The 20,450-nt window shown below is 44.8% G+C and overlaps 1 protein-coding gene across 2 annotated transcripts in view; it reads left to right on the forward strand.

Moving 5' to 3' along the window:
• RAB40C (RAB40C, member RAS oncogene family) overlaps positions 1–20,450 on the forward strand; it is a 56,533-nt gene extending 36,083 nt beyond the window's left edge. For both annotated transcript variants that reach the window (XM_050968448.1, XM_050968447.1), the window contains exons 4-7: positions 3,717–3,777; positions 16,107–16,184; positions 17,379–17,601; positions 19,575–20,450. In XM_050968448.1, the coding sequence (XP_050824405.1) occupies positions 3,717–3,777; positions 16,107–16,184; positions 17,379–17,601; positions 19,575–19,855 (643 nt within the window). In that variant the 3' untranslated portion in view covers positions 19,856–20,450. The remainder of the gene's footprint in view (positions 1–3,716; positions 3,778–16,106; positions 16,185–17,378; positions 17,602–19,574) is intronic.

Here is a 20,450-nt window from a genome sequence, read left to right on the forward strand (position 1 = left end):
ATAGTTATAAGAATGCTTGATGAAGATCTTGTAGGTGTTCGTCTCTGTCTGAGGGATTGGAGCAAATTCAGTAGTATCTTAGGGCTTGGCTGTAGATGATGGATCATGTGATGTGTCCTGGATGGAAGCTGGAGGCATGTAGGTAAGTATAGCGGTCAGTAGGTTTCCAGTATAGGGTGCTGTTTGTGTGACCATCACTTATTTGCTCTATAGTGTCCAGGAAGTGGATCTCTTGTGTGGACTGGTCCAAACTGAGGTTGATGGTGGGGTGGAAATTGTTGAAATCCATATGGAATTCTTCAAGGGCCACTGGACTCCTCGTTCTTTTCATTAGAATAACCTAGTGATGACCAAACCGTTTCCTATTTAGTAAGTAGCACACCCAAGGAGAGAGCTGAAATGTTGCCGATATAATTTAGTGCTTTGCTACAGTCCTGTTGAGAGCTTTGCACCTTTAGTTCACAAGATTTCAGTGCACTATAAAGGTGACATACCTAATCTCCAGGCACAGTTTACCTAAGCTGCTTTGGTGCAATTAATGTCCCTCTTTGTCATAGTAACTCACATGGCAGCATTAATACATATCCTCTTTTCAGTGTGTGGCCCATGAAAATTTGGAATACATAACCAACACATTTTGTTAGCTGGATTCCCACACTGTACAACTGTAGTCAGCCCACACCATCTGCACACCCAGTCCCAGCAACAAGACCACCATCTTTTATTCCCAGAGCAGTCCCATTTGCTGCTCCTCCAGCGTGTCACCCAATTCCCACACAACCTTCCTGCACTTTAAAAAAGGGAAAAAAAAAAAATCCTTTTTCAGCTACAATGCCTGCCTTCCCAGATCACACAGGGAAAGAACTACATGAAGGAAAGAAGCCTGGTTGTGGGGCTCCACATCTGTTTCCAGTGAGCTGGCCCTGGATTTTGTTGGGCCCTGGCTTCCACCCTTTAGGTTAAGAGTTGGAGTGAGGGGGAGCCCTATGATGAGCAAGGAACAGACCCCAAAACTAAAAGGGCATAGATTGCATTCAGTTTCTTGGGAACAGGGCTTACTGCAATAACATGAGTCTGTAGCAGAGAATAATGAGAATGGAGTACAATATTTGCATGAAGTGTCCTCGGTGGGTAGATAGGAATTGCAAGACTGGATCAGATTTGTGGTCCATCTAGTCTACTATCTTGCATCGGGGTCTGCAACAGGTGCTTCAGAGGAATGTGTAAGACCTGAGGCAGGAAGGTGAGGGGAATCTGCCCCCCATATAGGTCTCACCCTGATCTAATAGAGATTGACTTAAGCCCTGAAGTATGAGGTTTTAATATCCCTTCCACAAACTGTGTACCATTATGAAAACACTGTATATTTGTTGTTCCTGTAAATGTTCCATCTCTGTTTGAATCCTGTTACGTTCTGGGACTCCACATCCTGTTGCACTGAGGGTATGGCTACACTTGAAATTTCAAAGTGCTGCTGCGGCAGCACTTCGAAGTGTGAGTGTAGTTGGAGCGCCAGCACTGGGAGAGAGCTCTCCCAGCGCTGCACGTAAACAACATCCCTTACGGGTGTAGCTTGCAGCACTGGGAGCCGCGCTCCCAGCGCTGCAGCACTGATTACACTGAGGCTTTACAGCGCTGTATCTTGTAGCGCTCAGGGCGGTGTTTTTTCACACCCCTGAGCACGAAAGTTGCAGCGCTGTAAAGTGCCAGCGTAGCCATGACTGAGTTCTATAGTTGAATTAGATGTGTGAAAAGATGTTTCCTTCTACTGGCTTTGAATTCCTTTTCATTTGATTGACTGTCCTGCTGCTGTTATGTGACAGGGAGAGCAGATGTTCCCAATCTTCCTTTGCTGCTTATATGGATAGCAATCCCTATCTATCGTGTCCCCTCTTACACATCTTCTTTCAAAGGTAGCAGTCCTAGTCTTGTCAGTAATTCTTCCTAGGAGAATTTTCCTAGGCCTTTTGTCTTTTTCGTTGCCCTTCTCTGAACCCCTCTAATCCTGAAATATCTTTTTTGTAGATGCAGTGAGCAGTACCATACGCACTATCCAGATGAGGCCACACCTTTTGATTTATATAACAGCATTATAATAGTCTCAGTATTAATCACCATCCTACTCCTTATGTAATCTAATATTTTGTTTGTTTGTTTTGACCATAGCTGCCCATTAAGCAGAGATCTACACTGAGCTGTCACAGTGATGCCCAGGTTCCATAATGTGACATTTCAAAGCTTAATCTGAGTGCAGTGCTGTGTTGAAACTTAAAGCACATCTGACTCTACCATGCAGCTAATGAGAGTCTGAAATTGAGTCTCTGGGAAACTTGATCCAGGGTGATTTCACATTGCTTGTTGACGTGCGCCTCCTAGATCAGTATCGAATGGACGCAACAGGCGCAGAAGACATCCCAGTTCACTGTCTGTTTAGCCTGACCTCAAATTGCACTTCAGTAGACACTGATAGATCACCGTGCTGTGCTCCAGCATAATCTCCCAGATGTCCACACATACTCATTGAAATTCTGTTTATTTAAAACTTGACATTAACTTAAAAGAATGACAAATAAAGAGTTGAGGTGTTTAGTGTCTGTAATGCACCCTATCGTGCCTGTGTGCTGCAGAACATGCTGTACTGCTATGTGCTGTTCCCAAGGATGGTGTGCTGTGTCATGTCTGCACACATGTTGGCCAAGGAGGATTGGGTGTAAAGGTCTCTCCTACAGCCAAAAAGGGTCCCTGATACAGCTTCCCTTTAGTAAGGGCTTCTGAACTGATGAGCTCAAGGAGGACTCTCATTGCCCCCCCTTTTAAAAAAAAAGAGTTCAAATAAAAATATTAAGAAGGTAGGCTAGGTCTGCACCATTGCCAGAGAAGGGATTCCTAGCCCAGTCTCGCTCGGAGCTGAGCAAAATTAAAGAGAAGATGCCTTGCCCTTTTGAATAGTGACTCGGTTTGCCTCTTGGCTCATCATGGAGAGGGCTGCAGGTTTGTTATGGATATGCTGATTTTCCTGTTTTGTCCATGACTTGTCGTTGTCTCTGTGACTCACCCTGCAGCGATTGCTTCTGTCCCACAGGGCTGGGCCTGGCTCCTCACTCTGTGTATGGTGACCTGGTGTGCAGGATCACAGCACCGCTCATGTTTGGCCCATTTTCATGATGAGGGGGCAGCCAGGCCAAACCTGAGCAGTGCTGTGACCCTGTGTGCCAAGTCACCATGCTCAGAGTAGTAAGCCGCTCCTGCAGGGTGAGTGCAGAATGGGCTTGCTCTTCAGCCCCTTTGCTGCGACCCATCCTTACAATCACAACATTTTCTATTTTAAAAATCCTCAAATCCATGATTTTTACTAAATTTACCATGACTGCTTTGTAATTTTTGATTTAAAAAATGGTGTGACAAATGGGCAGCCCTAATCATAGAGTAGTGCTGAGAAGGTGCAAATAGAGTACTGCTCCACAGGAAGGATGATGACTGCAGCAGGGGACTTCCTGGTATATCCTAAAGGTGGTCACCTACTGGGGAGGAAAAACTTTCCAAAATCATGTAAAAGCATCTTGCTGAGCAGCCAGATACTATGCACGTACAAAGAGATCAAGTGTGACTCACTGATGGATTGGTTCGTACTTCAGTCTCCCGTCAGCAATGTCAGTAGGGGGTTCTCCAGGCTTGTCTGTCTAACTCTTCTCAATTTGTTGGATTTTCTGTTTCAGGGACACATCTGGCCAGGGAAGGTTCTGCACCATTTTCAGATCCTACTCCAGAGGTGCTCAGGTAAGCACTACCAGCATTGCTATGCTGGACTGGGCCTGTTCACCATCAAAGTTCTCCAGACTAATGGGAAGCAAGTTAATGCCAAACAGAACCATCCAGCATCTCGTGTTTCCCTTCCGATGTCCTGTCCCTGCCCTTCTGATCAGCATATGCACGAATGGGGGTGTCACAGAGTTGTTTGGAGCAGGGACATCTCTAGGTCCATGTACAGTGTCTAGTGCAAGGGGGTCCTGGTCCACAACTGGGGCCTCTAACCACTTCCAACCCTACAAGTACAAAAGTGAGGGAGAAACAAAAGGCTAAAGAAGCGGGCTTGCAGTGGTAAGCAACCTCTTACCATGTCAAAACTGGACAACTGGAATGGAGTTAAACCTAGGGTAACCATATGTCCCGTTTTGACCAGGACAGTCCCTTTTTTAAGCCCTGTTGCAGCCATCCCGACTTTCTTGGCAAAAGTGGGCATTTGTCCCGTTTGCTCTTGCTAACTGGTCATCAGTTGGCAAGAGCAAATGGGACAAATGCCCACTTTTGTCAAAAAAGTGGAGTGCGGGGGCAAGTGGCAGTGCTAGCCTCTGGGAGGGGAAGGCAGAGCTTGGGCAGGGGAAGCAGGGCTCGACTGAGCAGCGATTCCAGCCCTGTACAAGGGGCAGGCAGGGCTTGAGTGAACAATGATGCGGGGAACGGAGGGGAGGAGACAGGGCTTGGTTGAGCGGCTCAGACCCATGTGGTGTCCCATTTTTCCCTTTGGGAAATATGATCACCCTAGTTATACCACTAGAAATCAAAATAAATAATGCAAGATGGCTGCATTGGATAACCACTTCATTCCTGTAAATAGGCCTGTCCTCAGCACTGCTGTCTGTTGGAATGACTTGTGATGTGACAAGGTGGCTTGGAGGGGTAGCCTCTTATTGAAACTGAATTGGGAGAGCTGACTTTCAGTCCCAAATAGAGCATTTTCTTAGGCGGTAGCTTCCCTCCCTCCCCTATACAAGAGCGTTGGATGTTTCCTTTGAATGGAAGAGTCTGGAACTGCTGGTGTTTGCACACATCCAACAATGCCTGCACCAGCACTCCACAGTGACCAATTAAAGCTTGAAAGTGTTTATCTGTGTGGAAAGTATGCCTCACTTACCTTCCCTGCGTACCTTGCCACTTGGGAGCAGTCTGTGAGGAATGTGATTTTTAGCCCAGACTTTACAGCTGATCTGGGTGGAGGGGGTCATTTTAGTGTAAACAAAGGACTGTGTGCAGGGATGTAAATAGAGCTGACAACCAGCAGGGGGCTTATGTAGCAAGGTACAACTTCTGTCTTCCTCAAAATCTCTGGATTCTGCACAGCTTGTAACTTCCCTTTCCACAGGTGCACCTCTCTTGCTTGTTAAGTGATCCTAAAGGTTGAGTGTAAATAGTGAGTGAGCTGACCTATTAAAAAGCAAAAGGACACTAAATGAAAACCTCTCTGCAGCATGTGAATGCAATTTCCACTGCAACCTCATAGCGTTGTTCTCATGAGACAAGCGTTTGTGTGGGGAAACTTGGGCAATTTTTGGAGGCTAAGGACAGGAAGCCCAGGGATCCTTCCACTATGTGGTTTGTAACAGAACCTTCGCTCAATACTAGTAGCTGAAAGCCCATGCTGTACTTTGTAAAGTCATGTGTGTAAAAAAAAAAAAAAAAAAAAGGCTGAGAACTTAGAAATTAGGCAGTTACAGACCACAGATCCCTGTAATGATTGCACCTGGTCATATTCTAAACAAAAATACCTTTTAACCATGTTTGTAGCTGTTTCCATCACTTCACGCTCTAGGATTCAGAGTGACACATGGCATGACATTCTTGAAATCATATTATACAGAGGAATAAGGTGATCCCTAATTCTAAATTTTAACAGCTGCCTTCAATTTGGTGCCTACTGTCCTTCATAGTGTAGAATGCACTGTGTAGCCTGAGCTTTTGCTGAAATATTTGTGCAGATCTCAGGGTGCCTTTGTATCGAGATTAAAACATTACAGAATGATGTCCCTTTAAATAAATTATGCCCGCGGTTTCTCATGAAGCTGGCCTCATGTTTCAGGAAAAAGGCCATTCTAGTGTAAACTGCTCTTTAAGAAGCCAAGCAAAGGGATGGGACTGGTTGCATCAGAAGGCTGAATTTGCTGCAAGGATGGGCTTTGGTGCATTAATTTCTTAGCACCACCTTCTGGCTCTTGAAAATGCTCCTACAGACTTCGCACTAGACTGGCACCTCTGCTTTTTCCTCTGATTTGAAAGCTACCATTCACCAGGAGCCGGGTCTCAGGCTCCTAGGTATAAATGCCAAGTAGCCGCTTGGTCTGAGAAGCATCTCCTCTTCAGGGAGGTTGCGCTTAACTGTGGTGTGGAGAATGAATGGAGTGGGGAGAGCAAAACCTCTATGAAAGTTTCCTTAAGAAATTTGGTCCTAATTGCCATGGACTGGAAAGCAATCTCAGCGTGGGAAGAGAATCTGCCTTGACGATTCCCTTTCCCGTACCATACATCTTCTCATTCAGCCTGAGCTCTGGATTGTGAGAGGAGATTAGTCTGCATTAACAGGGAGGAATCATGTGTTTTGAACACTTTGCTGTATCTCCAGATTGCACACTATTAGCATTTCTCAGTCACTGGACATGGTAAACAACATTACACATTTTTATGGGCCACTTCAGCTGGGCACATGCTTTGATCTTCTGGAAAAAGTCAGTCATTGGACGTATCAGCATTCAAACCTCATTGTCCAAGATTAGCCAATTTCAGATATTGACGATGAAGAATAGTCCCCTTTTCAGCCTAAGCAAACAAGCCCACCTGACTAGGTGGTGCTTGGAGCCATGAACACATGATTGGAGTACAGTAGGGCAAGCGACAAAGCCACGCCATCTCCTTAGACAAGGAATAGGTGATTTAACTCACTTGGCTACCTACTGCTTTAAAAAGGATAAAAGGTTTGTCTAGGCTTGAAGGAAAGCAGTACCAATTAAGAGCCTCATCAAAAGGGCTTTAAAATGCAGTAACAGTGATATAGGCCAGTAGAACATTAGGCTAAATTCTTTAGGCTGTGGTCTGAAATGCTGCCTTTGTCTATTAGTGTTCATTAGTTAACAATCGTGCGTTTCTCCCTAACTGAGTCTTCATCAGAATTAGGAATAGGCTGTTGCAGGCAGTGCTGCCTAGTGAGTAGAACAAGTGACTCTTGGGACATTTGCATTCTAGTCCTAATTCTTCTCCTGAATGTGAGAGAGCTACAAGGCACTCCAGCCTATCTGTGCCTCCATTTTCTCATCTTTGAAAGCCTCACTATAGGCTCCCCCCCAGTACTTTAACAGCCTCTTCTTAAGTAGCCCTATATCTACCCCTGAGCCCCTTGCCAGTTTTTTGTGGTGGTAGAATGTCATTTTTTCTCTTCGCTGTTGGATGAAAGGTGCATACGGACAGGGGAAACTGACTACAAGGAAACAGAAAAGCAGAGTAGTCACAGATGGCAACATTTTCAAGAGCATCTAAGTCCCATTTTCAAAGTGGTTTGAGCACTGTGAAACTCAGGGAGATTTAGGTACTCTTGTAAACTTTACCCAAAGCTCTGTCAAACACGCACTCAATTACCTAACTGGAAATACTTTTGTCTCTAATCTTTTCTGTTAATAGTGACCTTGGATGCTACAAATAAGTTACAAACTGTTCAGATGGAATGTGTGATTAAGTTGGTGTCCTAACTTGAACAGCCCCCTGTTGCCCCTCCCCATATTTGGGATGGGGAAGATCCAACACATGTAAATCACAGTCTGGGGCTGTGCATCTGTGTAGTAGATGCTGCCATTCCTGTCGTAACTGTGCCAAATAGCTCACCACCTGGAATAATTGTCCACTGAGGGTACAGCGCTCTAATCTTTCTGACCTCTCTCCAGCTTGAATTTCTGCATCTACCGCAGAAAGATCTTCATGGAAGCTATTCTGTAGTACCTCAGTGTTCCTAGCCTCTGCTCTCACTACATGAATTTAAATCCTTGAGGCAGGGAAGAATGAGGAAGCATCACTGAAACCTGTGTGAGCAGCTTCCCGGCAGATGCTGTCAGTGCAGCTCAGACTTCGGGAATTCAGGCAGAGAAAATAAATAGGAAAGAAGTAGTGTGTGTTGATGGCTAACTCAATTGCTGTCATGTCAGAAGAGTGCTCCTAAGAGACAGGCTAGGACGTCTGGAAAAGCAAACTGATCACTGCCTTCTGGGGCTTGCTTGCCGTTCCTCACCCTGCCCTTGCATGCTCTTTCTGATTGAAATGGGAGGGCGATGAGGGCTTTACTCTTCACGCTTGACAGCTAGCTGTTCCAGTTCCTATTTCTCCTTTTTTCTCATGCTGTTTTACAACTTCATCTGCCACTCATGTAACTAAGGGCTGATCTACACTAAGCTGTAAGTCAACTTAAGTTATGCTATGTAAGTTACATAACTGAAGTCAATGTTACTTAGATCAATTTACAGCGGTGTCTACACCATGCTGTGTCAACAGGAGGCGCTCAACCACCGACTTAGCGTGTCTTCACCAGACCCACTAAATCAACACTGCTGCATCACTCGCAGCAGTGCCAATTTAGCTGTAAGTATAGACAGGCCCTCAGCTACTTAGACCCACCATACTGATTTAACATCGTGGGGCTAGTGAGTTTGGACTGTACGTAGATGTTCAAAATCCTACAAGGTTGTATTCTAGTCAGAAGTGTGAGCAGCTAGCAAAAACCCTCAGTAGGCCTGTAGCTGTCACTATTATGGCTCTTGCTAGTTGGTATTTGTACCTCGTGCTAAAACGCTCCTGACATTAAAGGGTTGCGTGTGTGAATTAGGCTCTCTCACTCTGCCAAATTAATCTGACTTTTTGTTCATGACCAAGGTATCAGTTCTGGATTTTCTGGCTTGTTCTTCAGTAGCACCTCTTATTAAAGGATCTCAAAGCATCTTTCTACATAAACATCAGTCAAGCCTCAAACACCTTGTTTCTACTACCGACAAGGTGGACATTTATTTCCATCTTATAGATGGGTACATTGAGAGAGAGGAACTGTGACTGGATCAAGGTGACCATCAAAATGTCACAAAGTCAAGAACAGAATCTAGGGACTCTACTCCATCTGCTAGACCACATACTAAAGAAAATAGACTTTGCCTAGAAGAGAAATAGCCAGCAGTAGCATACCTTAAGGCATCTGACTGCCTCTGAACTGATCCATGTTAAGCCTGCCATGGTGCAGTTAGCAAGCACAGCCATGGTTTCATGATATTTGAATAAGTGTCAATATGTGGCAGTGTCCACATTGCAGTTGTAATTGTAGGGGATTGCATAGCTGATTACCGTTTGATTTTTAAATTTGTTTGCAACCTAGTTCGTGTAATACCATTTCTCAGGGCTTAAAGCAAACAGCTAGAGCAAGGGCCTGCTATCATTGTAAACTTTCACATCTCTGACAGTAGTGCAAATACAACCTAGTCTGCCAGATCAGAGTGACCTGGGAAGCATTTTGACAGCGATAACTTTTGTGGCACATAACTGAGCATTAAGCACGAACAAACGAGCTTCATTAGCTGAATTTTCAGAATTCTTATCAGTTGGGATCTACTAACAATCAGTAGAGCGCCAGTCTTCCCCTCCCTTCTGCAACCAGGGAGTTGGCACTCTAAACTGCCTTCTTGTTCATGGCACATCTTGTGTGACACTCTCACTTGGGACCCTCTGATGCCTGTGAAGATCAGATTCCGCTTACACTAATGAGCAGAAATTGCATCCTGTTAGGAAATCACCAGTCCTTTAGAAATGCAAATCTTGATTTTGAAGTTGTTTTTATTTGCATGTGTATGTGTTAAAAATAAAGCCCAACATTCAGGGGGATGACTTAATACAAAGTAGTTGTTAATGTTGTTTAATTAACCATTGCAGTGTCTCATACAGTACACATAGCATATTTAACTGTGTTTAAGATGGTGCAGAAATCTACATACCATTTTGGCTTCTAGTCTTTTGCCCTTCTCTGTTGTAAATCGTTCTAGTCTGATGCTCACAACTAGTGCTCCTAAGCTTGTTATAAGAGTAGTAGGGAGTAAATAACATTGCAGCAATCATGTGGCTCTTTCAAGTATTGGATAGTTTCTAGTCTGGGGAGGAGTCATTCTTTTCAGCACCCTTGTGGATGCCAATAACTAAACTTGTTTCCACAGACACTGTGGAGACTTGACCAGCCATCCTTCACATTGGCTGTAATACACAGAGATTGAAAGAATGTGCTACATAAATTGTTCCAGACAGCTGTCTGCAGTTCATTTTTAATATGCATTCTAAGATTATTCCATGGGCAGCCTGGATCGGAGTCTCCAAGCTGCAGCCATAACACAATAAAAATATTGCTGAGCTCTGCCTAGTAACAACATTTTTGATCACCCAGTTGATGGTTTAACAGTATTTGGTGGGATACTGGAATTTTTGGCACCTTTTGCTGTTTCTCAGATGCTGGCTGTGCTCTGCCTTGCAGCTGGTTAGATCACAGCAGATATATGGGTTATGTCAATCACTCAACTCAAGCCAAGGTGAGAGGAGGCGGCAAAGGACAACATGTAACTGCTCTGATTACAATAAATGCCTTCAGTCCTCCAGTTCAGAGGATTTTTCTATCCAGGTTACATGCGGCTTCCCCTGAACAAGAGAGAAGGATAGATGCTCTTCCCAGCCTTCCTTCCCAGCAGCCTTCTAGGGAGAGGGTTGCTAATGAATATCAAACTCCAGACAATCGTACTTTTAAATAGCATGCACCTGGGTTAAGCTGAGGCCTTTTGCAATCACATAATTTCCTAGTGCCTTGTTTTTCTTTTTCTTGTATTTTTCTCTCTCGAAGAATCTCAAAAGCTTGTTTTCCAAGCCACAATTTGCTCACTCATTAAATACTCAAAACACCATAGCAGAAATAACATGCATTGCATTGGTAGCCAGAACAAACACCCTGTAAAGACTTCATAGATCTTCAGTCTTCAATAGGCCCAATCTAGTCATCTCTAGCTAATGCAGTAGCAGCAGCTCTCCCTGGGACTCTGATTTCCCCTGCAATTACAGGACTTTCCTGCCGCCTCCTCTTGGTTATGCAGAAATACCTTTTGGTGGTCGAGTGGAAATCAGCTTTAACTTCAGCACAGTTAAAATGCTTTAAAAATAAATGTGTAAGCACACTGCTTTATTATACAATAACAAATGACCATTCCTTTTTCATTGCATGTATGTGCACATATACATGACATGGACACTTCCACTTAATAGAGAGGGAGAGAGACAAGCACACATTCATTCTTTGTGTTGTATTGGTGATACGTACGCATGCCAAAAAGCCGAGCAGCACTTCATTTTCAAAATGCATCAGAAAATGTGGAATGAGACAGGCTTAGGACTGCATCAGCCTTCTTCCATCTGAAAAATGAAGGTGAGTGAATTGATTGTGCAGGACAGGTAGGAAGGATGATTCACTGGCTAACGTACTGCCTTGGGAGTGAAGAGATCAGGATTCAGTTTCCACCACTTCCTGTGTGATCTTGGACAAGTCACTTAATCTCCCTGTGCCTCAATTTGCTCATCTGCAAAATGGGGTTAATAAAAGTCTTTTACCTCTGAGGAGCACTATCAGGTTACAGACCTTTTTTTTTTTTTTGGTGAGGTGTATGATGATGAGAACCATGTAAGTACCTAGAGTGACAGACTGTACTACTTCTGATTAGCAAATAGTTACACACTATGGCATTCTTCTGTTCTTTAAAGTAACCTAAGAAATTCCATACAGAACATTAGTTAGTGTGGTTGTAAGTTGGAAAAGGGAGGCATTCAGTGAAGCAATGTCTAAGTTAGGATTGCCTGTGCAGCTCTATCCCAGGCCCCATTTGCATGTGTGCTTAATAATATGGCTGTGTCACTGTTTTTTTTGTTCCAAATGAACAGTGACAGTAGTTTCCAAAGCACACCCTACAGACCATGCAATGAGTTCGGCAGGTATCAGGCACTGGGCAGAACAAAAGGTAGGATATTAAAAAAAAAAAAAATGCCTCATGCAGACAGTAGCATGCATCCTGTGCAGAAAAAAAGAGTATGTGCTTACTCTATCCTAATGCACATACGGGGGAATGGTGGCAGAGTGAAGGGTCACAGACAACTTTAACTTTGGTATTTCTTGATTTCACACTTGGCAATCTAAACTCCAGTCCATGTGTGCATGGAATTATAATATAAAGTACTTACTTCTTTCTTGAAGTCAAAGCAAGTATATAGCCTTGATCTTTCACTCAGCTACTGATAGTTTGGCACAATCTTCCTGGTAATGTATTGCATTGATACACAATATTCCTCTTTGGGAGCTGCCATCCAAGATCTCCAGTGTTTAAATGTGCTATCCTACAGCATATGTCTGGCAGAAAGAGACTCTTGACAAATTAGACCTCATGATTGTTTCTACTGGCTAAGGGAATTTTGTCCACAAGTAAACAAGACAGCTGCATAATGTCTTCTGTCTAATTGGTTTGCAGTTTAATTTTCTTAAAAAAGAAATCCCACTTTCTGCTTCGTTAAGGAAAAGTTGTTTTCTGTTTTGTCTGCCTTGATTTATGAAGAAATCATGGAAAATCTCCCCCCTCCCTCCCAAAAAAAACCCAAAAACCAACAACAAACAAACAAAAACTAAAAACCTGTATGTTTACTTTTGGGAGCACCTTAATTTTTGTCTTCTCTGTTTTAGTAGATGACTCCATAGAAGGCCACAGAACTGGAGTGATTTTTTTTTTTTTTTAAATCCTTACTTGATAGGAACTTTGCAAAATTGTTGAAGAAAATTTTTTTTCTGCCCCCTCCTCCCTCTCCCCCCTACATACATACACTTTCTTGATCTCACTCTTGCTATTTATGACTGTAAAAATAATTATCAATCAGGTACTTTAGGCAAAACCTTACATTTTTAAAATGTTAACTTTTTCCCACTTAGGTGATGTAAATAATGCAGATGGTGGTGATTTTTAACAACTTTCTCATGACCTTATGCTTTGGCACACTGGGCCTTGGACAGATGTTCACATTTCTGCAGGCAACAGAAATTCCACATTGATGGAGACTAATAAAGAGGAGTGGGCAGGCTTTGTAGAGGACAGAAGATTCTATGGATCAGGGCTATTGAACTGTATAGAAAGGGGAATTTAGAGTTGCTTTGAGAGGTATTGAAGAATATAGCAAAAACTGGCCAGGCCCTGGCCCTTCCCCCACCCCAATCCCAAAACACTTTCCATAAGCAAGGAAACCTATTTAAAGGGAAGTCCGTTGTGAAAACACATTTTCAGCTGCACCAAGCATATGTTTTCCTTGCGCTATCCACAACTACAGAAGGGAGGTAAATATTGCAACTGCTTTATAAAATGGCTGGCAAATTTTGACTAAACTAGACAATAACAGTGGTACATGGTACAAATACTGACATAGCTAGAATGCCCCAGCAGGCATCACTCCAGTGTAATCCAAACCACATGCTCTGCTCCTGCCCTGGGAGAACAGGAAGGAAAATCCCACCCCCTCCCTATACCGCTTTGTACAATTGACCTGGTGCATTATGGGATTTTGTTTAAAGTATTGGACGTAGAACAAGGATCCTGGAAGACTAGGTGGATTTGCGGTCTGATCTGGTACAGTAAATCCTGTGCTTCTAACTGAATGAAGCACAGATTTTTGTGCAGTAGCACCAGTAACCCCCCGGTCTGTTGGAATATCCTGTAGGTCAGTTGACTTCTACCAGTCGGTACACTGAAATGTCAGTGCAGTCTTCAAAACTTCACTGCACTGCTTACAGATCCAGGGTAGAGGTGAGGCGAGACTCTTTTCTCACTAAAGGGCAAGTTGTTTTGATTTGGGGCACACCTTTTAACTCCAACCCAAGACCTGACTGTCCTATGGGGACATCAGCTGCATTTGCTTAGAAGCCTGGCTACGCTATTCCTGCCGCAAGACCTAAATTTTATGGCCTGGACCTGTTTGTCTTGCACTTACATTGGCCTCTGACCATTTGTATCAGTGCTGGATTTTTTTCCTTATGATGTAGTTATTTCCAGCTGAGCCTTTGTGTCATAACAATGTTGGTTCATCTGTTCCTACTCTAGTTCCAATCACTATCTTCCATTGTGACTCTTCCTATGCAACCCAGTTACAACAACAGTAGCAGCAGAGCTGTAGGAGTAGATTACCTTGAACTTCCTGTTTTTCATTCAAATACCCTTGGTGAGAAAGGGGGGAGAGAGAGAACAAATAAAGTAGAAGCATTTGAAAGCGCTAGCATCAGGCATTAGCTGCCCTTTAAGAAGAATCTCTGCATCATTTAAACGTCCGCTCACTTTCTGGTCAATGCTTTGAAACCAGAGGTGGTAAAATGTGTGCTTGTAGGGTCAGACACATCGCTTGGTGCTGGGAGTACAGGAAAGCCTGGAACTGGACTGATTCAGTAAGAAACACTAATCCAAGTTTTCTCTAATATGTTCCACTATGGACTCATTGTATAGTAGCTGTCATTAAAAAGGCAAGATTTGCCCAACAGATACCACACAGCAACCATTATAGTTTCCAGATGAAAGTACAGGGCAGGAAATGTGATATTTCAGCTACTAGGCAGTAACTGTTAGCAGCTGGCAGCTTTTTGATGGTGATCGTTGTCACTTCAATGGACTACCTGGAGCTAAAAGCAGCATTGTATAGCTACCTATCTAGGCAATCCATTGCAAGCAGCAGGCTGTTGCAGAACATGAGAACAGTAATTCTGCCCTTTTCTCTGATGAAATAGTTCATGCTTTTATTTTTATTTTTGAAAGAAGGGACAGATTTCTTTAGGATGTGTGTTCTCGTCAGCTGTTGGTGACTGAGATGCTTTTAAATGCAACACTGCCCGCAGTTAACCTGAGATTCTTCCCTCCTGGGCCATCTTTAGTCTTCCTCGTAAGCTTTATATTCTCTGTTTTGACTCTAATGCTTTTACCTTTTGATGATATATCTTCCACGGCTGGCTTCTTTTCACAATTGTCGTCTCCTACCACCAAGACGGCCTTATCGCAACCTAAACATAAACAGGATGTCTTGCAAAGTGTACTTCTTCGGCCCAGATGTGTGGCCTGGTCCCTTGAATCTTCAAAAATAGTTAGAGGTTACTCCGGTGTAAATATCCAGAGGAATTATCAACAAAGTCTCCTTCTCTCCCATCACACACAGTCACATTTATATCTACCACCTTATTTGCTTTCTTTTGTCGCAGCCTCAGGGCAAGGCATGAGCTTAAAAATTGTCTTCCTGTTGAAAACCAAAGGTCCATTCAATGAAGGTTGCTCTGCTCTGACTGCAGGACTGAGGAAGCTTTATGGTGAACTATCAAAAATGAAACTGAGCTGTAAAACTTCTCTAGAGAAGGTAGTATACGCACCGTATGACTTATTTAATGCTCTCTAGTACAGCAAAGTCTCTTGCAAAGCCATGCCTGTCTGTCACAGGCATTTATAGTGCCCTCGTCGTCATGGTAGCTAAGTGCCATCAGCAACCAAAAGATCAAGACAGGGAGCCCATTCATAAAACCCAAAAGAGTAACCTAGGGAATGTCCCAATGCCTGGTTTGTCCCACGTGGATGCAGCCAGAATGGTGATCTGTCCTGCGCGCACAATGCACAAGTGACAGTTGTTTGGGAGCTTGCACGGTACCATGTCTTATTTAGTCTAGTCCCTTGCTTTCCTGATTGGTGAATTCACTCAAATGTAAAGTTTTCTCCACCAAAAGAAAGTCTGGACAGAGAGTGAAACCATTCTTGGCAAAATAAGTGCAGGCAGTGTGCTAGATGTGCTGTACTGGTTTAACTTTGTCAGCTTTGTTGCCAACGTATCTTCATGTGAAGTTGTTCTGTGTAAAAATGACTCAGTTTCCGCTTCAGATAGTCCATTTAAACATGCTACTGGGCAGCTCCTTCCCCCATCCCCCAAACTGCTAGTCTTGTAAACATACCTCCTGGGCTGGTGTCAATCCACTGTGTTCATCCTTGCCCATATGTTCTCAGTCATGATAAAGACTGCTGTTTGGAAGTCAAAATAGAGTTGGCTGTCTTCCCCAGGGCAGTTTACAATATCCCCATACTTTAGAGGACCAAGGTAAGCAGTATTTAGTCTCTCGTGCTGAGTGTCCGTTTCTTTCAGCTGAAAAATTCAAGGGAGAGGGGTCTTTCCAGCTGCATCTCCCTTTCAGTTTGCATAGCATGAAATTCAGCAGGCTCACATTTGTTTCCATGCAGGGAATTCTCTTGGTGTATGACATCACTAACCGTTGGTCCTTCGATGGGATAGACCGCTGGATAAAGGAAATAGACGAGGTAAGTGTGACACTGCAACTTGTTTAGGATGTGTTCATACAGCATCTATCACAATAGGGCCTGGTGTGACAACAGTAATATAAACTCTGCAGCTTCTGGTGCCAGCACAGAAATATCATTATGCTGTAAAAGTGGCAGGTCCCCTTGGATGCTGAATAGCCTGTTGATGCTTACACTTCTGATTTTACTGAGCCCCACAGATGGCACTTGCTGGAAAGCAGAGATTACAAATATAATCAAAAGAGACAAGGTAGGTGAGGTAATAGGATCTTTTATTGGACCAACTTCTATTGATGGAAGGGCAAGCTTTTGAGCTTCACAAAGCTCTTCTTCAGGTCCAGGAAAGGCAACCAGAGTGTCTGTGAGCTTGTCTACACTGAAAATGCTGCAGCGGTACAGCTGAAGTGCTTCAGTAAAGATGGTACCTACACTGATGGGAGGGGTTCTGGCACTGGCATATGTAATCCAGAGTTGGATTCCAAAAAGCGGTAGCTAGGTCAATGTGAGAATTCTCCCATCAACTTAATGCTGTGGATTTTTCGCACCCCTGAGCACTGTAGTTATAGTGACCTAATTTCCTAGTGTAGACCAGGCCTGGGCTAACTACAGGTTGAGGCAAACTGTTCAGCATAAGGGGTTCGCATACACTGTAGAAGGCCACTTAAAACAAAGTGAGTAATTGAGGGTTAGCAGGCAGTAGGGTGTGTTACAAACTGTTGTAATGAGCCACAAAACCAAGGTCTGATGCAGAGGAGTTGAAATCCCTGCTGTGTCCAGGAGACCTTTGGAGGCAAAGACGGACTACCCTGTGGAGAGAAAGTACTTGCAGTTCCCTAGTCAGAGAAGAAAGAAAAGCCTCTCTCTTGCTATCCACTTCTACCAGGCTAAAACTGTGCAGACAATAGGGAGAAGGATATCCGTACAGCTGAGTTGTGGGTCTGTTAACCAAGGAATTTGGGGCAATGTCCTGTAAAATCATGAGCGGAAAGGTCTGAAATGGATTAATCTGTATGAGGAGTCCCTCCTTAGACACCAGCATTATATCACAGTGGCCAGTCCTAGCAGAGGCAGTTTCGCTTCCTCATGTGCCCTTTGATACTGTGAGCTAAGCAGCCTACTAGTTATAATGTGTGTTCACTGGTGTGTCAGTGAGTTTGATGCTCTGTTCTGAAGATGAGCCATGGTCTTTTAAAGCATGCTCCAGGTGTCCCCCGGATTTTGGTTGGAAACAGGCTTCACCTAGCCTTCAAGCGACAGGTGCCCACGGAGCAGGCCCGTTCCTACGCTGAGAAGAACTGCATGACATTCTTCGAGGTCAGCCCACTGTGCAACTTCAACGTGACTGAGTCCTTTACGGAGCTGTCTCGCATCGTGCTAATGCGGCATGGCATGGAGAAGATCTGGAGACCTAACAGAGGTGAGTGGAGACCTGCTCTTGCTGTGCTGATGAGATGCTCTGTGGGCAGAAGAAACTGCCCACGTTGAAGGGGTGGGCATTTGCCTTCCTGCTCGGAAGAGGCAGTATTTAATAACCATCTGGGGACCTCCAAGCACTTCACAATCACAAAGTGCCTCAGTCCCCACCCACCTCTGGGAGCTCGGCAAACATATCCCTGCTTCACACAGAGAAACTGAGGCACCAAAGGTAAGTAGTGTGTCCACAGTCACAGAATCAGTTGCTATCAGAGCTGGGAATAGAACCCAGGAGACTGGACTCAGTTCCCCTGCTCTAACCACTGGGCCATGCTGCTACTGTATTCGAGCACACCTGTGTGACCACTCCGAGCTGTGGTGATTCACTAGCTGAACTCACTATGTCTGACGTGGCAGTCCACTAGTGCCAGTTCCAGCCAGAGAAGGCTTGAGTAATCCACTCCTGAATTTCCAGTGCTACAGGCCCTTTGCTCTATATAGTACACTGTGTGGTGAGCTTAAAAGAAGAGGCACCTCATTTGGCCTGTGGTGCAGTGTTGTATGTGAATGAGCTCAGTCCTTTGATAGGCTGGGGGAGAAGCGGCACTTGGCTGCTGGCTCTACTCCAGGTGAGGCTCGTTCCACCCTCTTCCAGATGTGGGGGGGTGGCTGCAGTGGAGGTGGCAGGGATTGTTGGTACGCAGTACCCTGGGGAGGAAGAAATAGACTGTCATCCCCTTTTATGGTGGCACATTTTCTCCTGCAGATGGTGCAGGGGGGTGAATGAACCTAGGTATCCAAGTGTGAGCCAAGTCCCTTTATCTTAGACACTCTCCCCTCTGTCCTGGGCACTGACTAGCCATCACTGAAGCGCTGGTGCGTCATCCAGAAGGGATGAGAGAGTCCTTCTCTGCCAAGGCAATGGTCAAGGTCCCTGTAGCTGGGCCTGCTAGCACACTGCTGTTTGATGCATATGGAGTGTCAGTGAGATACTAGAGGGGATTCAAACCCACATCTTGATGGAGGCAGAAGGCAATGCTGCTGCAGTTTCTGCAGGGAGATACCTTGCTCTGTGGTGCAAGCTTTCCCTGCGTCAAGAGCCAGCATACACAGCTGGCTTGATTTAAAGATCAAGCCAGTCTAGTTGCTCTGTTGCCCTGCTAAACAACAGTAAAGATTTAAAGCTGAAGTCCTCTGTGCACTGCAAATCTGTCCTGAACGCCTTCCATAGGAAGGGTCTACAGTCTTCGCAAGCTTCTGTGCCCCTTGCAAAGCCACAAAGCAGTGCTATGCAGGCTCGGTCCTTGGGCAGACTGAAGATAGGAGTGTGCCCCCGTGTGGCCAGCTGTAAGGAAATCCCGCATGAGCTGGGGCATTCACAAAGCAGTGTCACATGCTTTTTACACTGAATTCAAGGAAGTAAGGGCTTTCTCAGAGAGGCTGAGTCTTGCTCTAGCTGTATGGGGCTGGCAGTTCTGCTGGATGATGGGGTCAGAGTTCAGAATAGCCTGCCCCTGGGCTTGTACAGATTGAACAGGTCCCAAACAGGAATGTGCTCTGCCTCGCCCCAGCAAGGCTGTTGCCTTCCTCCAGACCATGTCTGCTCTTTGTATCTTGGAGTGGGAAGAAGGGGGCTGTGCAATTCAACTGCCAAACACTTTGCAAATACTGACTAAATGAGGTCTCGCTGCACTGTATGGCGGGGTTGGGAAGGATTGATTATTGTGTTGATGGTTTAAACTGAGACTTGGAGGCAGAGCTCAGAGAACTTGGAAGTCCTGTCTCCTAGTTCCTTGTTTTCACCATCAGATCCGCAGTCTCTAAGGCACTGTATTGCCACCACTAGTTTCTCCCTCCCTAAGAAATGGGTGGTGTACAGTGCAGGTGAGATGTGCAGCAAGGAAAGCTCTCTCCCTGGAAGCACCACCTGGGTGTCACTTGCCCTCTGACTGTGCTTGATTCTTTCTCTACCGACAGTGTTCAGCTTACAGGACCTCTGCTGCCGTGCAATAGTCTCCTGCACACCGGTCCACCTCATTGACAAGCTGCCACTGCCTGTCACCATCAAAAGCCACTTGAAATCCTTCTCCATGGCCAATGGAATGAACGCAGTGATGATGCACGGCCGGTCATACTCCTTGGCTAGCAGTGGGGGCGGGAGCAGCAGCAAAGGTAACAGCTTGAAGAGATCCAAATCAATCCGCCCACCGCAGAGCCCCCCACAGAACTGCTCACGCAACAACTGCAAGATATCTTAGCAAGACTGTAATGCTGTGTGCTCCAAACACACCCACCCACCGATGTACAGATGTTTGCACACGTAACCCTTTTCAATAGGATCCTTTTGAACGTTTCTGGGTCACTTTTTTGATGACATGCATAGCTTTGGGAAACGAGTTCAGCTTAACGTTCAGACCATCATATCGACTGGATCCCACATCGCTGGTAAAGGGGACGGTGCCAAGTGAACCTTCAGGAATGCTTTGGGATTTTCCTCAGCCTGGGTGGAAAACTCAGCAGCTGCTGGCATGGGGGAGGGACAAGCTCGTCCAGTCTTGGCAGAGGAGGGGATTTAGCGGAAGATCAAGAGGCTTATGGGGTGGTCAAGGGAGAATCTGTGCTGCAATTGTAACTCTTGAACTCCCAGATGCATTGCTGGTGTGATAGTGAACAGTGGACTTCTAAGAATAAACGGGGCATAAGATGATGGCAAATTCTACCTGGACTTTAACCTGCCATTGACAAAAAAGAGGCAAGAGTTGGCCAATTGGGAATCTGAAGGAAGCAGTCCTGCTTGCCTTTCATTTATTTATATAAAAATTATAGAGAGATCTCACATTTTTTTACCTTTTT

Source organism: Gopherus flavomarginatus, chromosome 9 (assembly GCF_025201925.1).
Source record: "Gopherus flavomarginatus isolate rGopFla2 chromosome 9, rGopFla2.mat.asm, whole genome shotgun sequence".
Taxonomy (NCBI): Eukaryota; Metazoa; Chordata; order Testudines; family Testudinidae; genus Gopherus; species Gopherus flavomarginatus.